This window comes from Oncorhynchus keta, chromosome 8 (genome assembly GCF_023373465.1).
Source record: "Oncorhynchus keta strain PuntledgeMale-10-30-2019 chromosome 8, Oket_V2, whole genome shotgun sequence".
Classification (NCBI taxonomy): domain Eukaryota; kingdom Metazoa; phylum Chordata; class Actinopteri; order Salmoniformes; family Salmonidae; genus Oncorhynchus; species Oncorhynchus keta.
The window spans coordinates 4,589,082-4,603,691 of NC_068428.1; the positions used below are offsets into that span (position 1 = coordinate 4,589,082).

A 14,610-nucleotide genomic window follows, 5' to 3' on the forward strand; every position below is an offset into this window, starting at 1 on the left:
CAGGTCATTCACTAGGTCCCCGTGTGGTTCTTGTGATCATTTTGACCCCACGGGGTGAGATCTTGCGTGGAGCCCCAGATCGAGGGAGATTATCAGTGGTCTTGTATGTCTTCCATTTCCTAATAATTGCTCCTACAGTTGATTTCTTCAAACCAAGCTGCTTACCTATTGCAGATTCAGTCTTCCCAGCCTGGTGCAGGTCTACAATTTTGTTTCTGGTGTCCTTTGACAGCTCTTTGGTCTTGGCCATAGTGGAGTTTGGAGTGTGACTGTTTGAGGTTGTGGACAGGTGTCTTTTATACTGATAACAAGTTCAAACAGGTGCCATTAATACAGGTAACGAGTGGAGGACAGAGGAGCCTCTTAAAGAAGAAGTTACAGGTCTGTGAGAGCCAGAAATCTTGCTTGTTTGTATGTGACCAAATACTTATTTTCCACCATAATTTGCAAATAAATTCATTAAAAATCCTACAATGTGATTTTCAGGATTTTTTTCTTATCATTTTGTGTCATAGTTGAAGTGTACCTATGATGAAAAGTACAGGCCTTTCTCATCTTTTTAAGTGGGAGAACTTGCACAATTGGTGGCTGACTAAATACTTTTTTGCCCCACTGTAGCTACGGCAATTACCTCGTATCGTTGCACATCGACATGGTACTGCCTATACGGCCTATACCCATGTTATTTTTACTCGTTATTCATGTATTTATTCCTTGTGCCACTATTTCATAAAAAAACAAAACATTGTACATTGTTGTTAAGTAAGCATTTCACTGTTTGTCTACACCTGTTGTTTACGAAGCATGTGACAAATGCAACTTGATTGGTTTCTTTCTCAGTCTATAGTCCATGGCACAATCACCTCCAAATCAAGCCTCTTAATGATCATTGATGTGCGTGTGTGTGTGTGGGCCTCCAGCTGTATGTGAATGACTACATCTCTGAGGCAGTCGAATACAAGACAAAAGGTAGTGTGGCTTTGATGAGGATTGAGCAGCTTTCATGTGTTGCAAGAGGGGAAAGTGCCTTGGCAGTACAACTCATCTACCCCCCCTCTGTCTGTTCCCCTGCTGCAAGAAGGGCACAAACAGACAGAAACATTCAGAAAGACAGACGCACACACACACACACACACTAGGCAGACAACAATACAACCAAATAGACCAGAAATACGCAAAACATCATACACATGCAGTCACACAGAGAGACAGAAACACAAAGGAATATTCCTCAAATGGTATTTCATTTTAAGATCGAGCAACATGGAATCAGTCTTCTGTAATCAGCAGGAAATAAGTGAGTATGAACAAGTTCTGATGAAAATATGTTCCCTTTTCACATGTATTGCTTTAATGGATCAAACCAAACAACAAATGCAGTAAACCAGTCATATTCTGTTATGAACCAGGGCAGTCCTTAAGGGGAGGAGCTGTTACAAAAGCAGGGGTTGGGATCAAGGGTTGAAATATTGTCCTACACACATTAGAGAAGAAAAAAACACAAATGGAAAAACACAGGAGGAGCGGCGTGCTTCTATCATCACATTTCCCAAGCGGTTGCCGAGTTTATTCTGGGGTCTGACGACATGGTAACGCAACGTGGAGGCAGGGTGCGTTTGTTACACACCCACTGAGGATAATGCCTGTCATGGTTACTAATGTTGTCAACTACTAAATGTGTCAGAATATGTCAGAGGAATAGCCCTCTCTTGCTACGAAAACAATACATTGAAATATGTGCTTGTGAGTTCCTTCACGTCATTGTTGGGAGATCGAGAAAGTGTGGAGAGGAGGCATCAGATGATTGTTTGTTTCCCATCTGATTACCAACCTCCCAAATACAAATAGCTAGACATAACATTTACAAGATCTGCATAGTCAGGTGCTGCTGTAGTCATAATACCAATTCGTCTGTTGTTGACCAATAGATTAGTTGGGAGATCCTTAAGAAAAGGGAAATAAAAAAATAAAATCAAAATTCAACATTATGTATTTTTTTTTTATCCTTTTAAAGTACCATAGCAATTACAGTGAGAAGGGGTGCTACATGGGGATACCTAAGGGGATCTCTAAGCAATTCAATCAGATCTTTTTAAAGTCTTTAATTAAGAAAGCCTTTTCGAGGCCGACAAACAAATGGTCAGAGATAAGAGGGGCTTTCCAAATGTCTGTGTCACTGAGGGGGACGGCGACGGGACGAGGGCCGGGGGGCTGTAGCCATGAAGGACCTTCCTCTGCAAGCCACATACACACACTTCTACACTGGCCCAGCCCACTCCCGCTGTGTGGTGCTCTACGGTGCAGCCCGGTTTGGTCTCTTTGGAGCGGGAGGGGGCATGAGCTCCGTGTCTGGGTCAGAGGGGCGTTTCCGGTTCTGTCCTTGGGCTCCCAGGGCACAGCGGTCCAGAAACTCATAGAGGTTTTCTTTTGTGACAGGATACTTGATGCTGTTACACACAGCTGGAAGAGAAGAGAGAGACACAGACAGGAAGTTAGCTCAGACATGATGATGGACTCTTCCTGGGCTTGGTCCACCTCGAAATCAGGCCGTTTCTGCAGCTACACAGACAAAAAAATAACAAAAGTCCAGGTAGTTTTAAACCTTTTCCTTTTATGCCCTACCCCAGGGCACAAGTGTACAGCAGCAACTCTAATCTCTCGTGGACAGACCACATAAACATGAATGGTACCATAGATCTTTCATGATACAACTGGATGCTTGAGAAACCGAGCAACATTAGTTCCTTTTTTTGTCACTGGTTATTTGGACAAATCACGATTTCGCACGTCTTAGGATTTTTCAAATTTCAGAAAGGGCACGGGGGATCCACAGACTTGCAAAGAGAGAGGGTGGAGCTCTTCGTTCTGGTTCTACCTCTTCTCTTAGCACGTTTGGACAACAAATGAAATCGAGAAACTGACCAAGTACGCAGGACTTCAGTTCTGGGTTAACCGATATTACAGCAACTCTAATACATGGTAAAAAAATACTCAGATTCCTTTGAGGGAGTTTCAGGAATGTCAAAATATATGTTTTCTATGTTTAGGCTCCCTTGACATTTGCAGCTAGAAGGCTGGCAGAATTCAAGCATTTGACAAACAGTTGGGAAACCGAGAAGGCAAAAGGAAAGAGTATGGTATACCATCAGTGGACATTGCTACAATAAAAGAAAAACAGAATAATGAACAACGTACACAAAGAGAATAAGTTGCTCTCCTTACATGCAAGTGTAATCTCTTTTCTCTTGGGCGCACACACACAGTTCTTCTATCCTCGTAGGGACCTAAAATTGATTTCCATTCAAAATAATATTTTCCATAACCCTAAACACTAACCCGTTACCCTAACCGTTACCCTAATTGTAACCATAAACCCCAAGATTAAAATAGCCTTTGTTCTCATGGGGATGTGGGACATTTTTTCGTGTTTTACTGTACTCGTGATGTCTTCATGAGGATAGAAGAACCAACGCACGCACGCACGCACGCACGCACGCACGCACGCACACACACACACACACACACACACACACACACACACACACACACACTAAAGTAAGACAGGATGTGTGTTTGAAATATAGATGAACTAAGCCATTAATCTAATAGGCCCAGTAATTGTCTTATTGTAGACAGAGATAAAGAGGCTGCAGATATTAATACAGATTGCTCCAGGGCTAGCCAGGCAGTCAGTCAGGCAGCCAGGTAGGACAGGCAGGCATGCTCTCACCCAGTGTGTCCAATAAACACCAGCTGGCAGCCAAATAGCATTGCTTTTGTATGGCAAACATTTTGGGGAACACCCTGCACACTCACCCATGGCTGTGTCGTAAGAGTTGGGGAAGCTCTTGTCTACCCTCTGTCTCATGAACACCCAGGTGTTGTTGTTAAAGGAGCACTCAATGATCTTGTTGTCATACTGCTTCAGCTCCTTGGAGGCCTATAGAAGGAGAGAGGAGAGTCAAGGTGGTTGGTTGAGAAGGTCAACATTTATAGTATATTATTGACTACAATAATTCTGGTCCTCCGGTCACAATATTGGGACTTACATTATACAGCAGTAACAGTTTGACAGTGTGTACACTGTATGTACAATTGAACACTGCATATCAGGACCGGTATTTGTGTCATCTGTTGCCCATTTGTGATGAGCTTGATTACCTAGAATCTGTTTAAAAAAACTACCATTTGTGCTATTTAGTAGCTGGATTCCTTAACAGCAAATCAAACAGGCACCTTCTACTAATGCAAAGTCAAAGGTGATATCGGATGAGCCAAACTTCAGTACGAAGCTCTCATCGCTTTGGTCTTAAGTTCAACTGATATTGACTGTTCAATGATTTAATATCCATCTACATGGGTGAGGTGGTGTTTAAGAAGAGTGAGTGAGAGTGGGGCAGAGATCACACTTCTAGGCCCAAGCTGGGTGGGGCTCAGATGACTGGTGTGGGCCCGTTGCCAGGCTGCCCCTGAGCAGATGAAGGGGCGGCAGGTGCCAGGGAGTGGGCAGCCCTGCCAGGAGCACAACACCTTGACTGGCAAGACCAAGCCCTAAGTAAGAGCCCGATTGCTCATGGAGAGAAGGGCATCTGGGTACTCAACAGGGAAGGGAGGTAGCTGTGTGTGTGTGTGTGTGTGTGTGTGTGTGTGTGTGTGTGTGTGTGTGTGTGTGTGTGTGTGTGTGTGTGTGTGGGAAAAAAAGGGTGTTGAGAGAGGGTTTGTTTGAACGAGACAGAGGGGACATGCTCAGGTGGACATCACACCACAGAGAGCATGACCTTGAAAAAAAAAAAAGTGAGATCAACCCAAAATCACACATTTTAAGACTTAGGGAGTACACGTTCTCTCACACTAGCCGAATCACTAGTGTCTCAGAGCCAAGTCGCAGTACGCCATTATTAAAATGAGAACACGCACACATTTAGCTGTCGTGATCTGTCGATTAGGTTCCATTTCCAAACGAAACACATTTTCCCCCCAGACCTTCCTAAGAATAGCTGAGAGACTAAACTCAGGAGGAGTGACAGAACGGGCAAAGAAATGTGTTACACAAAGGCAAGCGGGGCGAGCTGCCAAATAACAATGCAGGAGGCAAGTTTGTCAGGCAGGGAGTGGAGTCTGTCCTGTTTGCTGGGATCCCATCCTAGTTGTGTGTGAAATGCTGGCTGCCTCGTCTCCCCACCGCTTGGTGTTTAATCCGTCCAAATCCACTTCATTATGGTCTCACTCCTGCAGCCATCTAGCAGGAGACTCCGTGCAAAGGAAAACTCACTATCAACCCAATCTATTATTCTGTGTTTTCAACTGGACTATATAATAACTACGTCAATTTGTCCTCCATGCCCCCCTCTTCCAATCATGGCGAGTTTAGGACCAGCAACTCCGCTACGGGGGGAAAAAAATGATATTGTGCTTCATCATAGTGTCACAGCTGTGACTGATTGACTCATAAACAACATGACTCCGTTAAGAACAGCAGCCGTGCCTTAACGCCTCTACACAAGCCACCTTTTAAATGGGAAGAGTGTTAACAGTCTCGCACTGTGCCTTAAGTGAGGTCAATGTCTGGCTACTAGAGGAGATGCTGTTGTTTCCACGCAAAACTATTAACAGATGCAAATTGGTTTCGTTTTGGAGAGAGATTGAAGGGTATATTGATTTCTGTCTGCATTAAAGCAGTCAATTATCTACTTGGAAAATACCCAGGGCCTTAAAAGAAGACAAAACAGGCAAATCATAAGAAGTTGCTTCTGTACAGAACAAAAATACAACTCCTAACAAGCATATCAAATCAAGATCTTTTATGTCAATTATTCTTCATAAAATTACTAAAGAATTGAGTCTGAAATTACCAAAACAATCTAGAGGCAAACAGGCATACATAAAATGTGTCCCATTAACTAGTGCTTCATTTAGAAATCTGGAGTTGCCGGATAAAAAAAAGTGAGAGAGAGAGAGGGGTGGGGGGGACCTGGGGGGCTCTGATCTGAGGTACCGGAACTCATTAAAAAAAGAAAAATCCCCTTTTTAATAAAGCATTGCATGCAGTATCATCAATTGTGCGCAGTGGCATAGAGCAGTAGAGTAAAGGTGCTTGCAGAAGTTTCCAACATGGGGGAACGTTTCTTTGCAGCTTTGGGTCCGGGAAAAATGTGGCCTTTTATAAACGCATTTCATGCAATTCGACATCATTTTACATGACTGAATCTTTTTTCAACGCTGCACAAATGATCAAAATGCCAGGCTACTGACAAACTAAGAATATCTGAGATCAATAAAAACAACCATGTCTTGAATCCACCAATAATTGCCTCGGTGTGTGAAGACAGACATATTGCACGATATGAGGAGGAAATTATAGCCCTATAACAGCTTTCCAATTTCACTGACTCACCCAATGACGCGCCGCTCACTCACCTGTGATGGCAGATGCGTTCGTGCCAAAAGCTTAGCTCTCTTATTTTACATTGTAAAACAGTGCTGTTCGCTCAATAGGCCTATTTGGAAGATAACACATTTTTGGTAGCCTACAGGCAGATTCGTCTTCTCTTTTCAGCAGGAGCCATTTTCTTTCCAACCTGTGTTCTCCTGTGATTGTATTTGAAATATTTGCGAAAGGACTGTTTTGGCTGCATGCTGTTCACAGACAGACTTGCGCGTGTTCCTGACTGTAGGCCATGCCTCGTGATTGGGCTACACACCATTTAAAAAAATAAAATAAGCTATTGATCCTCTGTGGCTAAATTATAAGTCTACTCCTGGTGTAGTTTTCTGAATTATTTATTTTCAGTGAATCTAGTTGTGATAGATTCAGGCGTCCTTCCCTCTCATACCACATTAACGGCCATGCGTTGGTCTGTCTCTGGGCTACAATGTTGCGCAAACCATTAACCCGGGCCGGCCCAACACAAATCCATTTTTAGAAAATCAAGCATGTTTTCACATTAAAGTTTTTTAGGGGGCAGGAGAATTAGAAAAGATGCAACTCGAATTTACACTGATCGCTTTTATTGGAAGTTTTACATTGCAAAGAGTGAAAATAATTGTTCATGCCAGGAGAGCTACCGGTACGAAACAGTCCAAAACTGAGAGGTGCCGGATCCTGTTAAGGCAGGATCCGGATAAAATTAAGCACTGCCATTAACCCACACATAAGTATAATACAATGAGACTGAGATGCATTACACTGTCCCTCCCCTGGGAAATTGATCACTATCTGGGCAGGTGATGTGGGAGTATGTCAATGTGTACACCATTAAAGGCTCCTCTCGTTTCACTGGTACCTGCTGTTTTCACCATAAACGCTGGTGGTGTCTGACTTAAACAGATCGGTCATAGATGGTGCAGGCTCACTTGGAATTGTTAGGCAGATATTTTTTCATGGCCTGGGCTTACAGCATTCTGTGTGGGTGTTGGGTTGAATTTAGCAACACATCCAGCTTCTTGTCTCACCTTCATCTGTGCAAAGGGCATGTCATGGCTGCCGACGTAGAGCAATCCAACAGTCTGGGGAAGCAACCTGCAAAGACAAAACATCTTCATTAACACCCCAAGACTCCCTGAGGTCACCCTGAGCGTCAAACGCAACACAGCACCCTCCAGTCTGCTCGTTAGATAGAGAGAGAGAGAGGGAACAATGGCTCCCTCGACAACAGAGTTAGCCTACTACTGCACACCGCTGATTACCAGCTAGTAACAGAATGATATTCTGCCAACATCCACCATCACACCTCCCATCTCTGGGTGCGTCGCAATAATACCGGCTTTGTACTGAAGTGTGCACTCATTCTTATACCAGTCATTTCCTTTCAAATCAGTGAAGGGAACAAGTATAGACATTGGGAGGAAGGAAAGATGTTTGGAATGTAGCCTTTTTCTCAGAGCATCTGGAGGTTCAACATGTAGGGTACTGAGTGCAAACACACGACGGTGACGATGCCACATCTGGGGGTAATTATAGCTATGCCCAAAACCCACAGGCATCAAACTGAGAACCTTCTACCTGGAATGTTATAACGGTTTTACATCCTCTCCATACATCATCCATCTGTCTCCACGCCAGATATTTTAATTATGATTTCTGATCACCAGCTGTGAGCGCTCAGCAGTTTATCAACCGTAATGTGGCTTTATCAGGGGTTCGTGTGTGTGTGAGGCCCCAAACAAGTGGTTCGCTGGCCCCCCTGTTCCTGTAGCCATGTGCTTTTCGGGTCTCATCCCAGGGAGCACACTCCACAGCTGGCCTTAATGAAACACTCATCCCCTCCACTGAACACCCCTCACCCCCCCTAGCCCGGCTGCCCATGGTTATTTCGGGATAACCATGGGCAGCCATCGTCTGCAGTTGATACGCACACAAACCCTCCCCCCACCAGACCTAAACACGGTCTCTGATGATACTGTCACTGGCTTCCTGCTCCTGGTTGTCCCGACAGCATCACTTAATCAGTGAGACGCACTGGCGGAGAAGAGGGGGCTAGCGGAACTGATGTTCAAACCACAGTGGGTGGGATTTAATCTCACCCACCATGTTGGGTCATCCTGTTGGAGACCACCTATTGGGTATACATGGATTTGGGTGAGCAGAACACAAATTAAGGGGAGGGGCCTGCCTCTCCACTCCCCTTTCCTCTGTAATGACGGTGGTGAAGAGAGGGCAGGCAGGAAGCAGCCGTCAACACTGCCATTGAACCCTCCGGCCTTCCATGAACTGATGGAAACAACTGGAGAGCAACCCTGAGAGTTCCACGCCACACCCGCCCGCCCGCCAAAAAGGTCTCTCGCACGCTTCTTTACCCGACCTCTGTCCGACGTCCAACTTTCCTAAAATAGCATACTTTGCTCTCCTAAACTGCATGGCTGTGTATTCACCAAGCCCTCGTCACTGACAAAAATGTAAACCATGACAAAATGTACAATTCTATTGACATGGTGCTCCGAAAATAACCAAATGTACCACAGTCATTAAGGCCGATACTGTGAAATGACAGTCTGCCTGTGGCTTCTGTCATTTCAATTACTGGATCTTTACGTGAGACGCTAAGTTGACGTTCCGCTGCAATCTGAATAGGTTACTCCGTGTTACTTAGTGTTTCACGTCTGACAATTGCTCAATTGAGGTACAAACGACCTAAAATCCACTGAGTAAAGGTGATAACGTGCATTTATAGCCTACCTTACCCAAATTGAATCAAACACATTTGGGAACAGGACTTACGTTTGAATCCCCAAATCACAGAGAGACACAGTCAACGATACAGCTCCAGTGTATTGAAACGGCCTGCGTCCAACAAGCTTCAAATGGACTGGGCCTGAGCTGCCGGCAAGGGCTGTGGGCCACAAGTGCATTTCAGATAACTTGTTCGACATGCACAACAGTCATTTCACAGAGAGAATACAGTCCCAAAGGAACATGTATTGCCCTGACAGATCTCCTTCTAGATGCTGAAGGATGGAACCAGATGGATCTCTGGCAGCAGCCCAAATGCTACCGTATTTCCCCTACATAGTGGACTACTTTTGACCAGGGCATAAAAGTAGTGCACTAGATAGGGAAAAGGGTGCCATTTAAGACTCAGCCTCAGTCTCTTGCCACTGCAGCTGGCTGGGAGGGGGGTATGTAAACTAAAGCCTCTAACCCCTGCCTGCTGTAAGCTGCTTTCCTGCAGGGCCATCAAGCCTACTCTCCCTGGAGTCCTGCTCAGCAGCTGATAAAAGTGGACACAGATTACTCACCTTTTGCTTACCGAGGTGGAACATTTGGTATGCATATACTGTACTGAGGTGGGAAGTTTTGAGCTAAGCTTTTTCCAAGGACAACACACCTGTTAATAGAGAGCAATAGTAACAGCATTTTTTTGTAGGCACTAATCCCGCCATGCCTCATTGGCCAAAGCCGATGTTTAGGGTTTTTGGAAAAATGCTGAAAATAAGGTCTGTGGTAAACACAGGCTTAGTTTCTATGTTTTGTCATATGAGATAATCTTCATGGGCTAATGTTAGCTAATTGGGCTCCCGAGTGGCACAGCAGTCTAAGACACTGCATCTCAGCGCTAGAGGCGTCACTACAGACCCTGTAGGCTAAGCCCGTTAACTAACCCCAGACCTTATTTTTGGTATTTATCCAAAACCCCGATTATTTTCCCATGAATAGTCCCCTAGGAATGGCTGAACAAACCAGAGGTAACTCATTTCCATTTTTTAGGACTACAGGCTGGCGAGTTCTATTGCAAGTGTGTGACTGTAACTCCGCCCAGACCTGTCAGTTGGTGTAACAACACCAGTGTCCCATATGACAGAGGCCAGGCAGAGTCAGAACAGGCCCAGACATGGCTGGCCCCCGTGGAGCATGTCCACTCCGCCTCAGCTTTGGTAATTCATATTCACACAGTGTTTTTAATGGAATGTTATTCTGGTTTGCATTCTCTCCCTACATTTATTAATTGCGACTTCTGATATTCAGCTGTGAGCATTCAGCAGGTAATCCACTGTAATGGGGTGCAGTATCAAATACGTCTGGCTGGCACCCTGTGGAGTGGCCCTGTCCAGTCCACCTGGGCTGCCGTGATTCATATCCACATATCGCTTTAACAGGGGCTGCACTGCAGTCAGGTCTCACCCCGATTGGTTGAATTTACAATGACTCATGCAGAAAATGTTTTATTGGCCCAATTAGAGGTAACCTCTTCAGAGAGAAACCAAACTCGATTAATCCATAAATCAAGTTGCCATGTCAGAAACCAAAGCACTACTTCTTCCATGCCCCACATGGTAAAACTCCTTTAATTACTTGCTGTCTCTTTCGCTAACTGTCTTCTTCGCTCTCTCACGCACCCTCTTCTTCCTGCTCCCTCTCTCTAACCTCCTTTCCTCCCTCCACCAAAACATCCTTTTCTCTCGGCCTCTCCTCCTGTTTTTCAGTTGAGGTGATGAAAGTCGTGAGACTGTGAGCTGCTTCTTCTCTGTAGCACAGAGAGCAGAGACACGCTGAGGGATGGAGTGGGCAGATAAACAAGCACTTGTTCCTTCTCTGTCTTCTCTAACTGAGACAAAGACATACTTAATGACCTGCACCACTAGTGGGCTCTGAGGAGAAGCAGAGGAGCGCTACTCTGCCAGCTAACAGCACTATCAGAACTACACTGAACAAAAAAATATAAACGCAACATGTACAGTGTTAGTCCCATGTTTCACGAGCTGAAATAAAATCATTGGTGTGCCAGAGTTCGTTGTAACGGTCTTAGCTCCTGACAAATACAGTCATGTAAAAAAGAAAGTAAGTACACACCCTGGAAAGAATCACACAAAAAAGTAAACTTAGATCATGTTAAGTAATTAAAATAAACAAAAACGCAATATAGTTTTGCAGAAAAAGTTAGTACAACCCTAGCTTTACCATCACATAAAATCGCAGAAATTAGAATCAGGTGCACCAAAACAGAACGCAAATGATTATAAAATCATTAGAGAGTAACTTGCGAGGTTCTAGCCTTCCATAAAGATTAGAAACTTGGTCTGGTTTGGTCTTTACCACATCCTGCCAACATACTATCCCAGATTATTGATGCCCATGCGTCTAAGAGGGATTACAAATCCATTTCCAAGCTATTAAAATAACATAATTCCACTGTTCGACAGATCATCTACAAATGGAGGAAATTCCAGACCACTGGCAATCTACCTAGGACAGGTCATTCCAACAACTTTAGCCCAAAGCTTACCGAAAGATGCTCATAGAAGTAACATCAAGGGATCTACAGGCCTCTCTTGCCACAGTCAATGTCAGAGTGCATGAGTCAACTGTCAGAAAGAGACTGCACAAAAGTGGTCTACCTGGGAGAGCAGGAAGGAATAACCCTCTGCTTTCAAAAAATTATATCTAGACACGACTAACGTTTGCCAGACAACACCTGGGTAAAGACCAAAACTACTGGAACAATGTTCTCTGGACAGATGAGTCAAAGGTCGAGTTGTTTGGCCGCAATGCCAGACTCCATGTTTGGCAAAAACAAAAAACTGCCTTTGAACAGAAGAACCTCACACCAACCGTAAAGCATGGAGGTGGTGACATCATGGTTTGGGGCTGCTTTGCTGCTTGAGGGCCTGGCCAACTTGGCATCATTGAGTCAACCATGAATTCCATATTGTACCAGATAATCCTTGAGGAGAATGTGAGGCCATCTGTCAAAAGAGCTGAAGCTGAACCAACAGGACAACGATCCAAAACACAAAAGCCAACCTACAAGAGAATGGCTCAAAAAAATAATCCTATCGAAATTGAAGCGGGCCGTGCATGCAAGAAAGCCCTCACGGTTCTAGCAGTACCTGACACAGTTCTAGCAGTACTGTAAAGAAGAGTAGACAAAAATTCCTCCCAGTTGATGTAAGAGACTGATCAACAGTGATAAGAAATGGCTACATTAAGTTATTTCAGCCAAACGGGGCAACACCAGCTATTGAAGCTAGGGGGAGGGGGGGGTACTTCATTTATCCGCACAATGGAATTGCTTTTCTGTTGATTTTTGATTAAGAAATGATCGCAATGTATAATCTTTCAGTGCAATTGGTTAAATTAGGTTACCTTTATCTGTCAATAGTGTTGAAGTGAAGATTACATTACATATCCATCTGTCCAAATATGTAGAAATAAACGGACTATATGCCCCACTCGCGACAGTGTTTGAGCCCTGTCTCGGACACTTTCCCGTCTATCCCCCTCTGTGTTCATCTCCCTCTCTGATTTTCCTACTATACTGTGGAAAATAAATAAACAAGGTGGTTGGAATTCTGGTCTCCTTAAAAAAACAAAAAAAGAACTGAACGGCTGTGCGCACTGCAGTGAGTCTTACTTAGAGTACCAACTAAGAAACCTCATCTCACAGACGAGCATAGCAGTACCTGGGAAGGTGCTGAGGGAATGAGGTAGCAAACAGGCATTTTCTCAAATATACTCCCAACATGATTTATTTAGCATGTTTGATGTATTAGCTGTGGACCTATAGGAAACATTTTACAGCCCAGTAAAGTACAATACAGCACAGCAGTGCCTGGGGTAGGTAGTAGGTACAGAGGAACTGAGAATAATGGGTCAATTTAATCAAAGGTATTTTCTGGAAAAAACTCCCACCATTTCAGGAGCAGGCTGGCAAGATGAGATGAGAATATGTTGGTGATAAATATGGCGTTCTAACCTAATACAGGTGGAGAAAGTAAAAGAGAGCTAGATGGAAATTGCCTATCAGTAGGAAAACATCTGATTCATTTGTGGACTTTCATATGTACAATGAAAGGAATGGAAGTCTGCAGTCCAGGCAATGGCAAAGCCTGCTGACTTCTATTCAGTCTTCATTATCGGAAGTGGCAACAAAATACCAATGGTGTCTTGGACAGATATTGCAGTTGAATTCAATAAGGGCCCGTGGCAGAACATAATGTCAGTCGTTGTGGGCGATTCAAGGTATAGCTCATACAGAAAAAAACCATCTTATATAATAAGAACGATACAAACAAAAACAAAACAGAAATGTCTAAAAGTGACAAAACATGGTTCAAAGCGATTAGGTGACACTCACTCACTACTACTATAGTACGTGGTTGGGTTTGATGTCTCAAACTACACGCATGTGTCTAAGAGATGGGGGCTTGTTCTTGCAGTGGAATCATCACGCAGCCAGAGCGTTTCCCTAGCAACAGTGACTCACCCTTCTCCTCCGACTTTGGTGATCTTGAGGCGGAAGTCTACAGAGTTGAGGCTGGGCGGCTTCCACTTGAGGATGTCATCACATCGCCCAGCTTTGTATTTCTGCAGACACACAAAGAGAGAGACCGATATTAGATCCGATTGGCATTCATTGTCATACAAACGGAAAAGCTTACTACAGTGCACACATTTCACGCATAATACACATAGGACCACAGCAGGAAACAAACAACAGTAGACAGTCAGATTTAATTGTATACCCCCGCCCTACACCCGCACAACGGAGGAAGCTACATGTCAGATCATTCATTCCAAACACACTGGCATGCACTCAGAACATCACCTGTATTTAGCTTTTATTTGTTGTCTATGTTCTATGTTTTGGATTGCTTTTATTACTGAACAAAAATGTAAACGCAACAATCAAAGATTTTACTGAGTTACAGTTCATAGAAGAAGAAGAAAAAAAATCTGTCAATTGAAATTGAACCCCCCCCCCTTAAAAGATTTAGATGCACTATTGTAAAGTGGCTGTTCCACTGGATGTAATAAGGTGAATGCACCAATTTGTAAGTCGCTCTGGATAAGAGCGTCTGCTAAATGACTTAAATGTAAATGTAATGTAATGAAATAAATTCATTAGGCCCTTATCTATGGATTTCACATGACTGGGCAGAAATACTCCTCAGTAGCACTGTGGCATTGTGTGACAAAACTCCAGTGGGCTTTTATTTCCCCCAGCACAAGGTGCACCTGTGTAATGACTAGCCTGTGGGGGAAAAAGGGTGTGCAACTCAATATTAGGAATATTATTTTGTACACTCAGTGCTGGGGCACGCTCAAACATTAGCAAGATGTTTTCATCCTAATGTCACCTTGGGGATTAATAAAGTACAATCTCATCTCAATGA

General features: G+C 44.0%; 1 protein-coding gene across 2 annotated transcripts in view; it reads right to left on the minus strand.

Annotated features, from left to right (window-relative positions):
- Positions 1–1,225: 1,225 nt before the first annotated feature.
- The window catches only part of rngtt (RNA guanylyltransferase and 5'-phosphatase), a 141,946-nt gene continuing 128,561 nt past the window's right edge, over positions 1,226–14,610 (minus strand). For both annotated transcript variants that reach the window (XM_035774471.1, XM_035774472.2), the window contains 4 exons: positions 13,701–13,801; positions 7,453–7,519; positions 3,817–3,940; positions 1,226–2,460 (listed from right to left, as the gene is read on the minus strand). In XM_035774471.1, the coding sequence (XP_035630364.1) occupies positions 2,294–2,460; positions 3,817–3,940; positions 7,453–7,519; positions 13,701–13,801 (459 nt within the window). In that variant the 3' untranslated portion in view covers positions 1,226–2,293. The remainder of the gene's footprint in view (positions 2,461–3,816; positions 3,941–7,452; positions 7,520–13,700; positions 13,802–14,610) is intronic.